We start from the raw sequence: 15,208 nt of genomic DNA, 5'->3' as shown, positions 1-15,208 counted from the left end.
GCATGTCTACTTCCATCACCCTGATGGATGGTTTCAGGGCAGCTGGTCAGTGTGGGTCGGGGAATGGGCAGCACTACCTGCTCTCCTCTCTAGAGAGATGGTCATGCATAACTTTTGGCTTCTACTGTACATGAAGGCTTTCATGTCTTCTATCGAATTTGAAGGCTTTCATGTAACCTGTAGTTCCAATCTCAGGTACCTAGTTTTTCCGAGAGAAGCATGGGTTCCTTCCGGCATAGCAGAAACAAGACAGTGTATGATCAAACAGTTGGGTCTTCCCTGGCCCTAGCTAGGAACTGGCCCCAACCATCCACTAAGCAGGCTGTTTAGTGGTGCTCAGAGGCGGCTTTGCACTCCGGATGTTAGTAGGCAAAGACACCACTGTGTCCCTTCAACAGGCCCAGGCCTTGCAGACACAACCTAGTACAAATTATAATCATCACAAAAGCAGCTAGTGGAGGTTCAGGGCAAAGGGATTAGGGTGACGCAGTAAAAGGAAGTAGAAAGGAGCAGAAAGACAAAGATCCAGAAGCTTCTCAGCAAGGAGGGTCTGATAATGCCATGTTTCTACTGCTTAGAAAAATGGAGATTTAAAAATACGTGTACAATTAGTAACTTCCAATAAATTCCTCGATAGAGAGTCATTGCTAAGATGGGCTTTCAGTTTCTAGTGTCCTAGTGTCCACTTAACAATACTCTAAACAGTTACTATCACTAGTTGCTGTGGTTAGTCAAGATGTTTTTCCCTCTAAAAAGGACTAAATGGTTTTGATTCCTTTAAATCCTGTCTCTAATAAAAACTAGCATGTGGCCCTTAGACGATCCCTTCCCTTCATGCCTAAAGGTTAGTGATGTCCGAACAGGGACCAGTGAAAAGGAACGGTGGGAGGGGCTCAGCACACCCACCAGCCACACTTCCTCTGAAGCTGTCCTGGGCCCTGTCCCTGCCTAACCCCTCCCTCACTGCAGGTCTGATCTTCCTTACATTTTTTTCCTTGCCTAAATCTCTTGAGTGATTACTCACTGCCGAAAGGCTACATCTCTACTCCTTGGCATGAAGCATGAGGCTGCCCAATCTAGCCTGATCTCTCTTGTGGCTCCCTGCCCGTCTCCACCCCCCCACCCCCACCCCCGGCCTGTTCTGCTCACTCTAATTCTAACACTCTTCTCATCCCCAGGTCAGGCTGACTTGCTCAGTCCTCCCTGCCCTTTTGGAACTCATCTGTCTCACTCATTATTTATTCCCTGCCACACACACTTAATCTCCTCTGCAAATACCTCCCCAGGACATATGTTTCTTGGACAATATCCATCTGCAAGATTCAGCTCCTTGGCTTCGGAGCCGCTTCTCTGAAGTCTTACCTGACCTTCCCATGTACAACCCCTCCCCCTGGCCTTTCTGTACCAGTCCTCATCCATGCAGTAGGGGACCAGATGACCCGCTGGTCCCTCCCATCCAGATTGCGAACCCCCAAAGAGAGCCTATAACAGGTTCTTCTGTGTTCCCAGTACTCAGCTCAGTGCCCAAAACCTAGTGAGTACTTAATAACTGTAATCCTTATAGCTCCCTGAGATAAGGTGATATTACCTTGCTCTGCAAAGATGGGGCTTAGAGATGTGAAGAAATGGGTTACAGTCACATAGCTCATCATTGAGAGAGCTGGGATTAGAAACCGGGTTTATTTAACTTCCGAGTATGTCCCTTCTCTATATCCTGGGTCTTATTTTAAAAGATAAGTCCACAATTTATGTGACCCATGGAACAAAGTGGTTATTTGACTATTATTCTTTCTTCCTTAGAATATGCTAAAGGAGGAAAGAGTGATTCTACCTGCCTAAAAGGCCATGCATGACATCTGATGCTATCTTGGGACTCAGGGTAAAATGTTCTTGATTATTGATTCTGCAGTTTCTACGTAATTTACAGCAAAGCCCTGTTTAGATACGGAAATTATACATTTACTTAAAATAGCTAATTTAAAATTATATTACTTTAAATTTATATTACAAGATCTTTGGGTCTTAAGATAAATTCTGCATTGTGGGGAAGGAAAACATGATAGTTTTTCCTTTCTCAGAATAATATTGTCATTCCAACAAGAAAATAAAATAAAGGCATAAACTTATGGGGAAAAAGTAATAAAAAACATTTGCAAATCATGATTTAACTGGTCCCTCTGGCCCAAGATAGAATTTTTGGACAAAACTGTTTTGACGAAAAAGATAATTTTTAGAATCTAGGGAATAAATTCTAAGATAATCATAATGATTAAATGACCATAAGATGGTACTTGAATCATAAGTATGCATACAGATATTTTTTAAGAAATGGGAAGAAGAATCAGATTCTTCAGTGGTGAAGAGGACATTAGACTTCACTGAGCCAAGTTCCGTGTATCACCAACTGCCCATAATCTGGTGTCAGATTATGGATTTTACTTTCAGAATGGTTGTAAACAGAAGATCAGTTTCCTTTTGTTCTATGGTTAAGTTTATTCAGTAAAAATAACCATAATAGCTAAGGGTTCAGAAGCCAGCAGGGAAACATCCAACTTTTTAAAGAGCTATACTACATACAGAATTGGGGCAGAGAAAGGTTCATTACCTATTTATAATATCAATTCTCAAAAACTTGCAAATGCAGAAATAAATAGGTAGCCAGATGCAATCCAATTTCAAAATATAGTAGATAACAGAATTTATTGGAATTCTATTATTTATGGATTTTATTGATAGAGACAATTATTAAATCTTTTATTTTTCGTGTAAAAGTAAGACTTTCTTTGTGTTATCAGATTTTTTAAAAAAATGAGACAAAGGAAAAGCGAGAGGGCCAGAGTTAGTTCTATGAAAAGAAACAACACAAACCACCTACTGACACAGTTTGAAAGGGCTGCTGTAAGGAAAAACACTTAAACAGCAGTTAGAAGGTGTGAAGTACAGTTTGGAGTGTTTAAAAAAAAAAAAAAAACAAAAAACTACCTCTTTTAATCCTGACAAGAACCTCATAATGTTGATTTGCTTTCAGGCTCCTTGCATGAAGCAGAAGAGAACAGTATGACCAAGCTGGTGGTATGCACAGAGTGAAAATGTCTTTCCTTGGACTTACTGATGTTAGACAAATGGATTGCTGCTGCCTTAAAAGAACTTTTCAAAAATTAAATCTGGTCCATACTTCCTAATATGAAACTTCCTAAACCATAATTAATTATATGCTAACAAGTGTAATTTCTGCAGGAAACTTCTTAAAACCAAACACACAATTGTCTCCTATCACTCATTAATTATAATGATCTCTTTCTTTGCTTCTCCTGTCAAAAGATCTGTTTCACTGTCCCATCCGAGGTGTCAGTTTTCACAGACTCCCTGACATTCTCCTGCTAAATCCCTTTAATAAAAACTTGTGTGTGACAACCAGCTGGGAACGTGAGTGCAAGCTGATGGCCACGAAAAAAGAACAAATCTGGTCTTCCGTATTGCTCCAGGATCAAATCAGACATTTTTAGGAAGTTTAATAAATTTTCTTAAGATAAATATAATTGCTTTACTGACTATTTATCCACAACGGAATGAAAACCTGTCCTTCACTTTAGTCTAAGAACACAGCATAGAGTTTTCAAAGGACAAAGAGCTCAGTGATGAGAAAAAAATAGCATCCTTTAATGCATGTTTAATTTTCTATCTGATTTGTTACAAAAGAATATTTGATGAGTAGTTTGGGTAAATGCAGAAATACTAGAAGTGAACAATGAGGCTTTAAGATCCATACATGTTTTGCTGGCTATCTAATAAGGCAAACCAGCATAAAGGGAAAAGTGACAGAGAAGAGTAAATGAAAACAGCACACATTTGTCAAGTCTACCGCGGCAATGAATTCAAGGTGAAATCTTTTTATAAAAAGCCGAATATATTATATAAAAATAAATAAATTCTTGATTTATGCATGAAACTGAAGTTTTTATATGGTACACATCTTTTTTTTTTTAAATCAAAAGTGTTTTGGATGAATAAAAACATTTATGCCTGCCTTTTACTAACAGAAAATATTCCCTGTCTCATTTGAAATCTTCTTTTCATTTTATTTTATTTTATTTCTTTTCAGTGTTCCAGCATTCATTGTTTATGCACCACACTCAGGGCTCTATGTCATACACACCCTCCATAATACCCACCACCAGGCTCACCCAACATGTGCTTTAAAAAAATAAGGCAAAATATTTCTTTCATCCCTTCCTTATGACCTCATCTCTTCCCCATTCATAATGTAGTGAAGTTCCAATTTGCTTTAAGATTGTGGCCCTGATCCCTGCAACCAGAACTATCCGCAAATTGTTTTTTTTTTTTTTCCCAGATTTTATTTATTTATTTGACACAGAGAGAGACAGAAAGAAAAGGAACAGAGGCAGGGGGAGTGGGAGAGAGAGAAGCAGGCATCCTGCTGAGCAGGGAGCCCCATGCGGGGCTTGATCCCAGGGCCCTGGGATCATGACCTGAGCCAAACGCAGACGCTTAACAACTGAGCCACCCAGGCACTGCACTGCAAATTGTTTTTTAAATATAACTGTTGAGGAAGTGTTCATTGCAAAGATAACCATCGTATAAGAAGTTACCAATGGCAGTAAAAGCACAGCATCAAAACAATTAGGACTACCCTTGTTAGAAGAACAAGGGGGCTGCCGTCCATTCAAAGCGTATTCTCACATTTAGGCATCTGCTTTACTGTTCTGGTTGCTCTGATTGTTGCCCACCTCCCATCCCTATGGACAGACCTCTAAATAGATGTTTTCCCCACTCGGTAGTTTCTCCTGAATGAATGAATCAAAGAATGAGTCCTTAAAATGGTAATTTTCTAACGTTTCACTGAAATGAATATCAGAATGTTTAATTAGCATATTCAAGCCCTGAGTTTTAATTAAGAAGACATATAGCTCCAAAACATTTATGAATAAATTGAAGCAACAATGCCTAAAGAACAAAAATGAGAGTCATTTGAAAACACCATCATCTAAGGTGCACCAACGTGCTGAGGTCTCGTGCTGTAGACCATGAGAAGGTATAAAACATCATTAAGGAGGGACACTGGCACACAGTACATACAGCAAAAGAGTAAAATCATGGAGAGAATTTTTGTTAGTGCAAGAAAAGCACATAGCTTGTGTAAAACTACTTATTCTTTATTTAGAGCTGGTATTTTACTGGTAAATTACAAGGATTTTCTCTGTTGGACTGTCTGCGTGTAATGAACAGTGGAGAGAAGAAAGAGGAATGAGGAGATTCTAAATGAGTAAAAGAAAATTAAGCTTTCCCCTGTCTTATTAAAGAAAAAAACTGAATCCATGAACAGACATTAAAATTCTGTCCTAGGTGCTGGCTGACTGGCTAGAATGACGGAATTTGTGTTCTTCTTGGCCATCTCAGGATTTAAAATTTTATGTGACAGTGCTGATGTGCTGATCAATAAAAAGACAGCAATCGTTTACCTTGAGAGTTTAGTGCAATTTTAAGAATCTGCATTAAGCAAGCTGAGGGTCTGTAGTGGAATCAATGCAAAACCACCTTCCTTGGTGAAGTGCATAAATGAAGTGGGACTGAATTTTTAACACCAATGATTATGGATTAAAGAAAAATCAAATCAATTGAAAGAATTGCCTTTGGAAATCACACAATGACAGTATTTTTGAGCATATCATACTGGGCGAAATCCAGGAAAGCAAACAGATGTTCAGTTCCATTTCCCTCCTTCTTCTAGTCTTTATCTTATCATTTGGGAAAAGCCTTCTTGTATTGCAGTTTGATTACATGTGCATTTTGCAAATTTCCAGATGTGTTCAAATGTTTTAATCTACATTATGGCTTTATATTTTAGGTCCCCATGATTCCCTAATCAGAGTTCTTATTTCTCTAAACATTAAATGAAATTGAAAATTTTCATATACCTCATTTAGCTTCAAAGTATTACGGACATTTTTTTCCAAACTAGTCTTTCTAGCTATATTGGTCTTGCATCTACTCAATAGATAATCAGTCCCATTATGTTGTACTGTAATACCAAATCCCTTGAAAAGAACATTCACTTTCTTGCAAAAAAACACAAAAAAACCAAACCAAACCAAACCAAAACAAAACAAAAAAACCCAAACCCCAACAACAACAAAAACACACAACTTTTTGACAGGTGGGGTCACGATAATTTCCATTCTCAATTTTGTGCCAATAAAATTTACACATTTAAGATAAGTATCCTTCCAGGGCACCTGGGTGGCTCAGTGGGTTAAGCCGCTGCCTTCGGCTCAGGTCATGATCTCAGGGTCCTGGGATCGAGTCCCGCATCGGGCTCTCTGCTCGGCAGGGAGCCTGCTTCCCTCTCTCTCTGCCTGCCTCTCCGTCTACTTGTGATTTCTCTCTGTCAAATAAATAAATAAAATCTTTAAAAAAAAAAAAAAGATAAGTATCCTTCCAGATAAGGTGGTATGTGTAGTGGGTTTGCCTGTAACGCTTACTGAATAGTTTCCCATAAGAACTGATCTTGATTCTAGCATGGATTTAGATGATGAACATAGATGGTACGTTTACGAATTTCAAGATGCTAATATTGTGGAAGAAGGTATCATAGAGGCGATGAAAAGCAACCCTGGCAAATTCAAGGAATGTTTGGCCAATAACAAGACGATGTTTTGTTGTTGTTGTTGTTGTTTTTAAAGATTTTATTTATTTATTTGACAGACAGAGATCACAAGTAGGCAGAGAGGCAGACAGAGAGAGAGGAGGAAGCAGGCTCCCTGCAGAGCAGAGAGCCCGGTGTGGGGCTGGATCCCAGGACCCTGGGATCATGACCCAAGCCGAAGGCAGAGGCTTTAACCCACTGAGCCACCCAGGTTCCCCAAAAAGACAAAGTTTAATCAAAGTGGAGCTATGGTTAGCTTGGAAATAGGGTATCATGACAGTTGTGAAGGAGGGTGTGTTAACAGAAAATGAAATATTAGCAGAGTTAGAGACTGGCCTTCAAGAAATGATGTGAAACATGGTGAAGCCATGTATTTTGGACACTCTGACAAGCACTTGAAGGTATCCTTTTATAAGAATAAAAAGCCTGAGGATATCTACAATTAACCAACTGATAAGTCTCCAGTCTCCAAAAACAACTAGAAAGGTATAAAAGAAAACAAAAAGATAATGCCTTGTTTAAACAAAGGCATGTTTAGAAAATATGAATGGTAGTGTGGATGTAAGAGGCACTTTAAAAAAAGTAAGGAAAGGAGAATTGGGAAGGGGATGATATAGATGACCCAAAGGACTATCATTTGAAAACTCAGACTTGGAAAGTCCTATACGGAGAACGAATTATATGGGCGAAAATCTGATTGAAAGTGTTTGAAGGAAAGAGGTAATAAGAACAGAAGATGAAAAGGAGTTTATGTGAGTTGGGAAGGTTAGGATTTCAGATCCCTTCCATTTGGAGGCCTTGAAAGTGAGTGGCCTATACGCTTTCATTTTATCCTAATGCTTCTGTAGGAGAACACGGACTCCTGTCCTAACAGCCCATGTTGCTGAGTCTAGGCGATTCTTAAACGGGTCACAAGAAAATGATGCTCCCAAGGCCATGGTCAGAGCATCAGTTTTCATCTAATAAGATTTCAACTTTCTGGAGTGAAAAAAGTCTGACCCATGGCCACGGATACACTCGGATCTTGGCCAGCTGTCTAATGAGCATGTGGCTTGGGTCATTCGGATTAGGGCAACCCCTTGGCACTGTACAGAAGTCAGCACAAAGGGCCTAGGTAGTGTCAGCGGCTACGTTTTTCTAGTAGTAATAATATCTTAAATTTGGAGTAGGGCTTTCACACATTTCCTAGTGTTCTCGCGGACCGCACTTATGGAGGGCAGTCCTCAATCCCTGACATGAAAATCCTTTCCTACTATGTCAAGTCAACAGGGCGAACTAGAAATTGTCTCCTAAAATTTTTTACATTTTTCAAATAAAAATTTCTGTGATCCCACCCTCATTGGACTTGCCTATCAAAGAATGCTGCTTTGTTTTTATTGCTAACTCTGTGAAATGAAACTTGTACATATCTTATCATGTAGAAAGAAGTCCAACTGATTGCCTATGATACTGTAGTGAAAACATGATCAAGTAGAGCCAGGTTTCAAAAGGTTAATGGAGTAAAATTCTATACCAGGAGAACTGAACCAAACCCTACAGAGGCCTAAATGGGAATGTAAACGTTTCCTCAGAGTACGCTATTCGAAATAATAGGTTATTTTGAAGGGAATCTATTCTGATGGTACAGAATATTTAAATCGCTCTGAAACAAGTAGAGATTTCATTTATATAGATTAATGAGCTTATGACAAGTTCATACTCAAGAGTTATTCAGGCATTCCTTTGCTCCTTCCTAGGAAGAATAAATTTATTTTATTCATTCACTGTAAAAGTTACACTTTGTAATTTCTTAGCTATATAAATCACCGCAGAATGAGAAATAGGGCCTACATGTTGGTAATAAACTTAAATATGTTCAAATAAAGACTTCACAATGCTCTTTCCAATCATCTGTTTCTTTAAAAAAAAAAAAAAAAAGTTACACCACATATTCAATGGAGAAATCAGCCAATTTCCCAGAAGTTAACTGACTTAAAATCCCAGGTATACAAACAAACAGGTGAAAAAACCCAAAGGTCCATTGAAAGATGAGAGCTCAAGATAAAAATGTCATTGGCCCTTGGGTAACAAAATTGCAGCAAGCACTTACTTGTTAGACTCAAAGCCACCTCTCAAAAGACTAAGGCTTTTGTTCCTTATCTTCAAAGAACAACCCACTTGCATCAGAATCAAACTCTGTACACAATACTTGATCACCCCACATCAAAGCACGTCCCCTTTCCTGAGTCATTTCTTTTAATTAGAGCTAATAAAGAAATGGGTTTACATGCTGACTGATGTTTGTAGCAAATCCCTAGAAAACAGGGTCAAGAAATTCATTAGTGTGATGTTAGTTAGGGTCTCTGTCTCTGGAGCCAGCCCACCCCTCCTCTACTCAGTACCTGACAGGCGCGCCTCGGCTCTGTGCTGGTTTCAGCATGACTGTCACCGTGTTGTCCGTTTGATTCAAAGGGGTCTCGAGCTCATAAGCCGGCATAGAGGGCGCTGGGGGGAAAAAATGTGTGATGGGAGATTCGTTATTTCTGATCGATCTTTTCGGTTTTCCTCCTCGTTCTGTTTGGAAAGAACATTAAGAACACAGTGCACTTCAACTATAGCTATGAACCGACCATGGGCGGCCTCTGTGTATATACCTTATACAGAATATTAGGAACTGCTGCTAAAACCAGTATATGTCAACTTCTTTGATCCTGAGTTCAAGTTGGGAGAGAGTATGAGGGGGCTTGTGAGGTGGTATTAATAGTCTCTCTCTTGATTTGCATTCTTGATGAATGGGTGTAGGTTAGCTTGAGAACATACATCAAGTTGGGCACTTACAATGTGTATACTTCTCGGTAGGTATGCTCTTCTTTAGAAATAGCTTTAAATGCGTATTTAAGAAATAATCACTAGGATCATAAAACTGAATATTATAGCTCTCCCATCAAAGTCAAGGTGGAAAACTTTGTGTATGCCACAGATCCATCTAGAAATCCGAAGAAGACTGTAGAAGCCAGAGAGGCTCGTTGAAATTAGTGACCACGAATGGGCTGTCAGGGAGAGCAGGAAGGTGGAAAAGGTACGGGAATTGGAGTAAGGAAGGCTTGGTTTGACTTTCTGTTGTTTTGTTTTAATCAGTGTAAGAGCTCAGGTTCACGAATTATCTCTGGGTCTTCAGTTTACCCTTCTTTCAAAATAGGAGAAATCACCCTCTAGGATTATTATGGGAATTGAAAGAGAAAATAAAGGGTGTCAGGTAAATACAATTCTACCAATGTTCATTCTTTTCCCCCACTTCAAGAGAATCCTATTTCCAAGTCTATTTTCTGGCATTCTTTGTTTTCTAGATTGTTTAGTCTTCTCATGTGAAGATAATGATAGAGTTCTTCAATAATTTTGTCATTGCCGTGGACTAGGTGGATCAAAGCTGTGATGTGGGGGGCACATGGTCTTTTTAAGAACCACAGGTGTAGGTGACTGATGAAAACACTAGTGATCATTTTTTTTTATAAATATAGTTTTTTAAATCTCTTACATATAAAAAGCTTTTATGTAAAAGGCATGGGTTATATCTCATTTCCATTTATTGGATTTTCTCAGCATTAAAAATTAACTCCAATTCTATTAAAAATTAACTCCGATTCATAACACAGAATTACATTTTGTATAGAGAATAGTTCTTTCTCTGAGGTCCATGAAAGTAGAAAATTGGGGCCCATAAACTGTAATTTTCTTTGAACTATAAAAATCAAATAGTTATTCTTGATGAGTCTGTGCAGGCTAACAAAAATGTCAACTGTCTTTGTTTTTGGATAGAACTATAGGAACTTGGGAGGCTAACAGTGGTCAGAGTCATATCAACCAGAATTTTTGTATAACAAGAAATGATAAAAATGAATTCTTTTTTTCTAAAAGAACATCTTTAAGATACTACTCTTTGAAATATAGTTTCCATAGGGGGAAACTACCAAAACAAAGAAGGCTTAGAGATACACATACTGGCACACATTTCCTCTTCAGTCTCCATCATAAGTTAAAGCACCAGATTCTATCATCTTAATTACATCTAGGTTATCAGTGCACTTGATCAAGATCAGAGAGGGCATGCATAGAAATTACGACTAGAAGCCAGATTTTCTGATTCCAAGTCTAGTGGTCTCCAGAGATGTAGGACTAAATGGCATTTTCCTAACCTCACAAGGGCATCTTCCTCTTCTTCCAACTCTCCATATTGTTATTACCCAATGTTTGTTATGAAATATCAAGTGTATGTTGAACTTCAAGTTGAGTTTGTGTTCATAAACAAAATCTTATATGATGAAAAATTTCCCCTCAAGTTTCCCCTTAAAAACAAAATTCCAAACCTCCCTCCCTCAAAACCTAATTGAGTGCTTATAGTACTTTTTTTTTTTTAGATTTTATTTATATGAGAGAGAGAACACACAAGCAGAGAGAAGGGCAGAGGGAGAGGGAGAAGTGACTCCCCACTGAGCAGAAAACCCCTGCCCTGATATGGGGCTTGATCCCAGGACCCCAGGATCATGAGTTGAGCTGAAAGCAAACACATAACCCAATGAGCCACCCACACACCCCTATAGTACTCTTGTTGTAAGCCTGCCTCTGATTCTAAGCAAAAACTTCCCAAAAACTAGAAATGAGGGACAATAGATAAAGATAAAAAATAGATAATAGGTAAAAAAAAAAAAATAAAGCTAAACGTTACTTAGCTAGAGTTATTCCCCTCACCAGCTTCCTGCTCATCTTCCCCTAGCCAAAACAGGCAAGGTCAAAACTCAAACACTTCACCACTCATACCCAAAGGGGGAAAATGGAAAAAGGAAATGTCCATGGAATTGTGTTCATTGCTATTATATATCCCACAGCAGATGGCAGCTCCATTTCCTCTAGTCTGAAGCACAAACACATTTTCTGCACAGTTGCACATGCCCAGAACTACTTCTCAAATTATGTCTTTGGCTGGATGGCATAACTGAGTCTCTACCAACAAAAAGCTGGGGGCTGTAAGTGTCTGGGACCACCCCTCTGTCATTGCAGAGGATGTGCAACTATGAACGGTAAAGGTCCCCATGAAGGCTGATCCTTCTGGAAGCAGACTCCATATAATGCGGTCTTTCCCCCGAGCACAAAATCAATTATAAGTACTTGCAGTATTTTATTCCATCCCATGAGTCTGATTTGCACATATGCCCAAGTGCTCATCTGAATACAATGGGTCAGTCGGGGTGAGCTTTGTATCCTTGACAATGGGGATGAAAAGGTACAAAAACCGCCACCGCTGATGAAAGACATAAGTCACAAAGGTATAATACCTGATATTTTGGTGGTGAACTGATTTGTGGCTGGAGGTCCAAACCCCTTAGCTGTGCTGGCTCGGATGGTGAAGGAGTATGTGGTCCCCGGATACAGTCCAAAGAACAGAAAATGGGTTTCATTCCCCAGTTTTGAAACTCTTCCACTTTGATTGGATAAATCTATTTCGGGGTCAAAGGAACTGACTGCTTTGTAGGTGATCTGCAGGAGAATAAGAAAGCGATAACATGTCTGGAGCAGGTGCACCGGGATCACATCTTTATCCAATAAACCCCTGTGATGTATGCACTGTCAGATGCTTCATGATAAGCTCCTCTACTCACTTAGACGCTTCAAATCCTGGATCCAGTGAAGGGGCTCAGGAACTCAGCCAAAACTGCTTTGAGTTATTACTTTTATAGACAGAGGAACTGAAAGTCAGTAGATTAGAACATAAAGGATGAGTTCAGGTTTAAGCTAATACCTTGAAGTTGTTTGCTTTCAAAATGTCACGTTGGAAAAACTACATTACAGTTGGCTTAAAACAACATCACAAAATGTACAACTAGTTTAAACGGATAAGGACCATATAAGGGTAAGGCCTCATCTCTCATCCAGGGGCCGGCTTGATTCTGCACTGAATAGGGGTATTGTCTCCTGGGAACAAGGGTGCTTTTAAATGTTTTCATCAGAGTGGGCCAAGATATCTGCTCTCACAATAAATCCCAGACACACATCAGGAGCTCCTGATGGTATGACAGTGGTGCTCACGAACAGTGGTATTTACTACTTTTTCTTCAGGGCCACGCTATCCGACTGGACTTCCTGTCATGATAGAAATGTTCTACTCCGCACTCTCATAGTAGCCACCAGCCACAAGTGGTGACAGACCCCTTGCAATGTGGCTCGTGAGACTGAGGCCCTGAGCATTTTATTTAATTTTCATTTTCTAAAATTTATATGTAAATCACCGTGTGGGAGTAGGAGCTGCCATTCTAGAGAACCTTCTAGGGCAACATAGGAAAGTTGCCCTAGAAGGTTCTTATATGTTTGCCACTTAACAGGTGTTTAAAGCACATTGGATGTGTCTGGAATGTGTGAAAATAAATATATCATAGGTATCTTTAAATTTGCCCTTTCAAATGATTTTTTAAAGAATTTTACTGTAAGTAGTTCATCAACTATTCACGAGCGCGCATTTTAGTGGTGATTACGAACTTCTACTGGTTGTAATGACATAATTTTTAAATGTGCCATATCAAAAGTTTTAAATTGCAAAACCGAGCACTTTTCTTGCTTTTAAATAGGTAAACTTACTTATAATTTATGTGCATGAACACTAACACTGTTATTATACGGAGTGATAATTGACATTCTTTCTTCTTATATTTATACCATGTCATTATAATTAGGGGGACCTCTCTGCGAGATTATTTAGATTGAATCATCTAAGCTTTGGCAAGAAAATGTTTGCTGTATATATTAATCACTACAGTACACACCACTCTCAGAGTTAGGCGGCATATCTGCTGTTAACCCTCCAGCCGATTTCCCTCACAAGGTTACTCTGAGTCAAGAAACAAGACAGCGTCTCCCACCTGCTGCTCTGGGAGGAACTTCAGCACCGGCACCACTGTGTGCTTCGCTGTCTACTTAGTCCTCATTCTGACACTTCTAGAGAAAAGGGTCATTCAGAGAGGGTAGGTCTAAGCTGTGATGGCATTTTTGCTCCCCAAAGTTTATTTATTCATTCATTCATTCACCCATTCTAAACACATTCATTGCCTGCCTCTGGTGAACCAAGCTCGGTTCTCTGAGCTGGGATCTCACATGGTGGGGGAGACATGAGACCTGTCCTGGAAGAGGTAACAGGCTGATGGTGAAGTAGAGACACAATTCAACACCTATGATACAGTCTTCGTAAATGAGGATGAGTACAGCCCACCAGGGCTAGGTACAGCTCCCTGTTCATCTCACTGCCTTACTAAAATCTTTAATGGGACACACTTGTATGGGAGACAAAATCCGAACTCCCTACCTTGGGGTTTAAGACCTGCAACATATCTCTGAATACTTGACACAAGGCCATTACATCACCTTCTGCTCTGGTCAGGGGATAGGATTTTCTGTACCACAAACACTGGGCTTTTCTGACATTCTTTGGCTCATCATCATTCACCTGCCTGGAAGGTGACTGAACCATCTATGACCCGCTTTCTCTCCCTGCTCAGATTCAGTCATTCCATTGGAATATCGATGGGGTGGACACTGACACCGCAAGCACTGTGGTCAGTGGGTGGACACAGGCCCTGCCCGCAGGTAGCTCGGCGTCTGGACTACAGTGGGTGGTGCTGGGAGAGATGCAGGAAGTAAATTAAGAATTTGAAAATACTACAATTCAGTAGATGAAATAAACACGGTGCTAAGACAAAGAATATTGTAGACAGAGAGGACTACATGGTCAGCCACTGGGAATGACTGTGGAAGGGGCCACTGAGGGGCGGACAGTTAATCTGAGGAGACTGGGAGGCACTTGGGTGGCTCCACTGGTTAAACAACTGCCTTCGGCTCACGTCATGATCCTGGAGTCCTGGGATCGAGTCCTGCATCAGGCACCCGCTTAGCGGGGAGTCTACTTCCCCCTCTCCTCTCTGCTCCTGCTCTCTCTCATTATCTCTGTCTCATTCTCTCCAATAAATAAAGAAAAATTTTTTTAAAAAATCTGAGGAGAATTTTGTGAGAGAGCCTACCATGCCAAGAGTTTGGGAAAAAACAGCAAGAACCAAGGCTGTGAAGCAGGAGTTTTCTGCACACAGTTAGTGGACAGAAAGAAGGCCTGTGTGACTGTGGCCCAGCAAGCGAGGTGAGTGTGGTCCTTTGACCAGGGTCCAAGTGGGCATGGGCCATACCACGCAGTGCTCTGTACCCTAAGATAAGAAGCATGGATGCATCCAATGGGGAGCCTTGGAACATCTTAAAGCATGAAAACCAAAGGATCTAATTTCCCTTATGAAAAGACCACATTAGCTGCCAGGGGGAGAAGTTGTTTGTTGGATGGAGGCAGTTAGGGGAGGAAGGGAGGCCACCAGGAACCACCACAGAGACCACGGGGGAACCTTCAGCACCTCTGACAGTGCCATGGTTGGGAATAAGGTGAGCATGGCCAAGAAGGCAGTAAATGAAAAGAACTGGCATATTTGAGAGTCAAAATGGACAGAAGTCAGTGATCAACTGAATCCGTGGGGAGGGGTGTTG

The 15,208-nt window shown here is 40.1% G+C and overlaps 1 protein-coding gene across 12 annotated transcripts in view; it reads right to left on the bottom strand.

The window, feature by feature from the left end:
* Window positions 1–15,208, bottom strand: part of PTPRM (protein tyrosine phosphatase receptor type M) — a 761,675-nt gene that overhangs the window by 270,257 nt on the left and 476,210 nt on the right. For all 12 annotated transcript variants that reach the window (XM_032310611.1, XM_032310612.1, XM_032310613.1 and 9 more), the window contains 2 exons: window positions 11,974–12,175; window positions 9,046–9,148 (listed from right to left, as the gene is read on the bottom strand). In XM_032310611.1, coding sequence (XP_032166502.1) covers window positions 9,046–9,148; window positions 11,974–12,175 — 305 coding nt within the window. The remainder of the gene's footprint in view (window positions 1–9,045; window positions 9,149–11,973; window positions 12,176–15,208) is intronic.

This window comes from Mustela erminea, chromosome 13 (assembly GCF_009829155.1).
Source record: "Mustela erminea isolate mMusErm1 chromosome 13, mMusErm1.Pri, whole genome shotgun sequence".
Classification (NCBI taxonomy): Eukaryota; Metazoa; Chordata; class Mammalia; order Carnivora; family Mustelidae; genus Mustela; species Mustela erminea.
The sequence above is the reverse complement of the archived record's forward strand: the minus strand, read 5'-3'. Positions and strand labels throughout refer to the sequence as shown.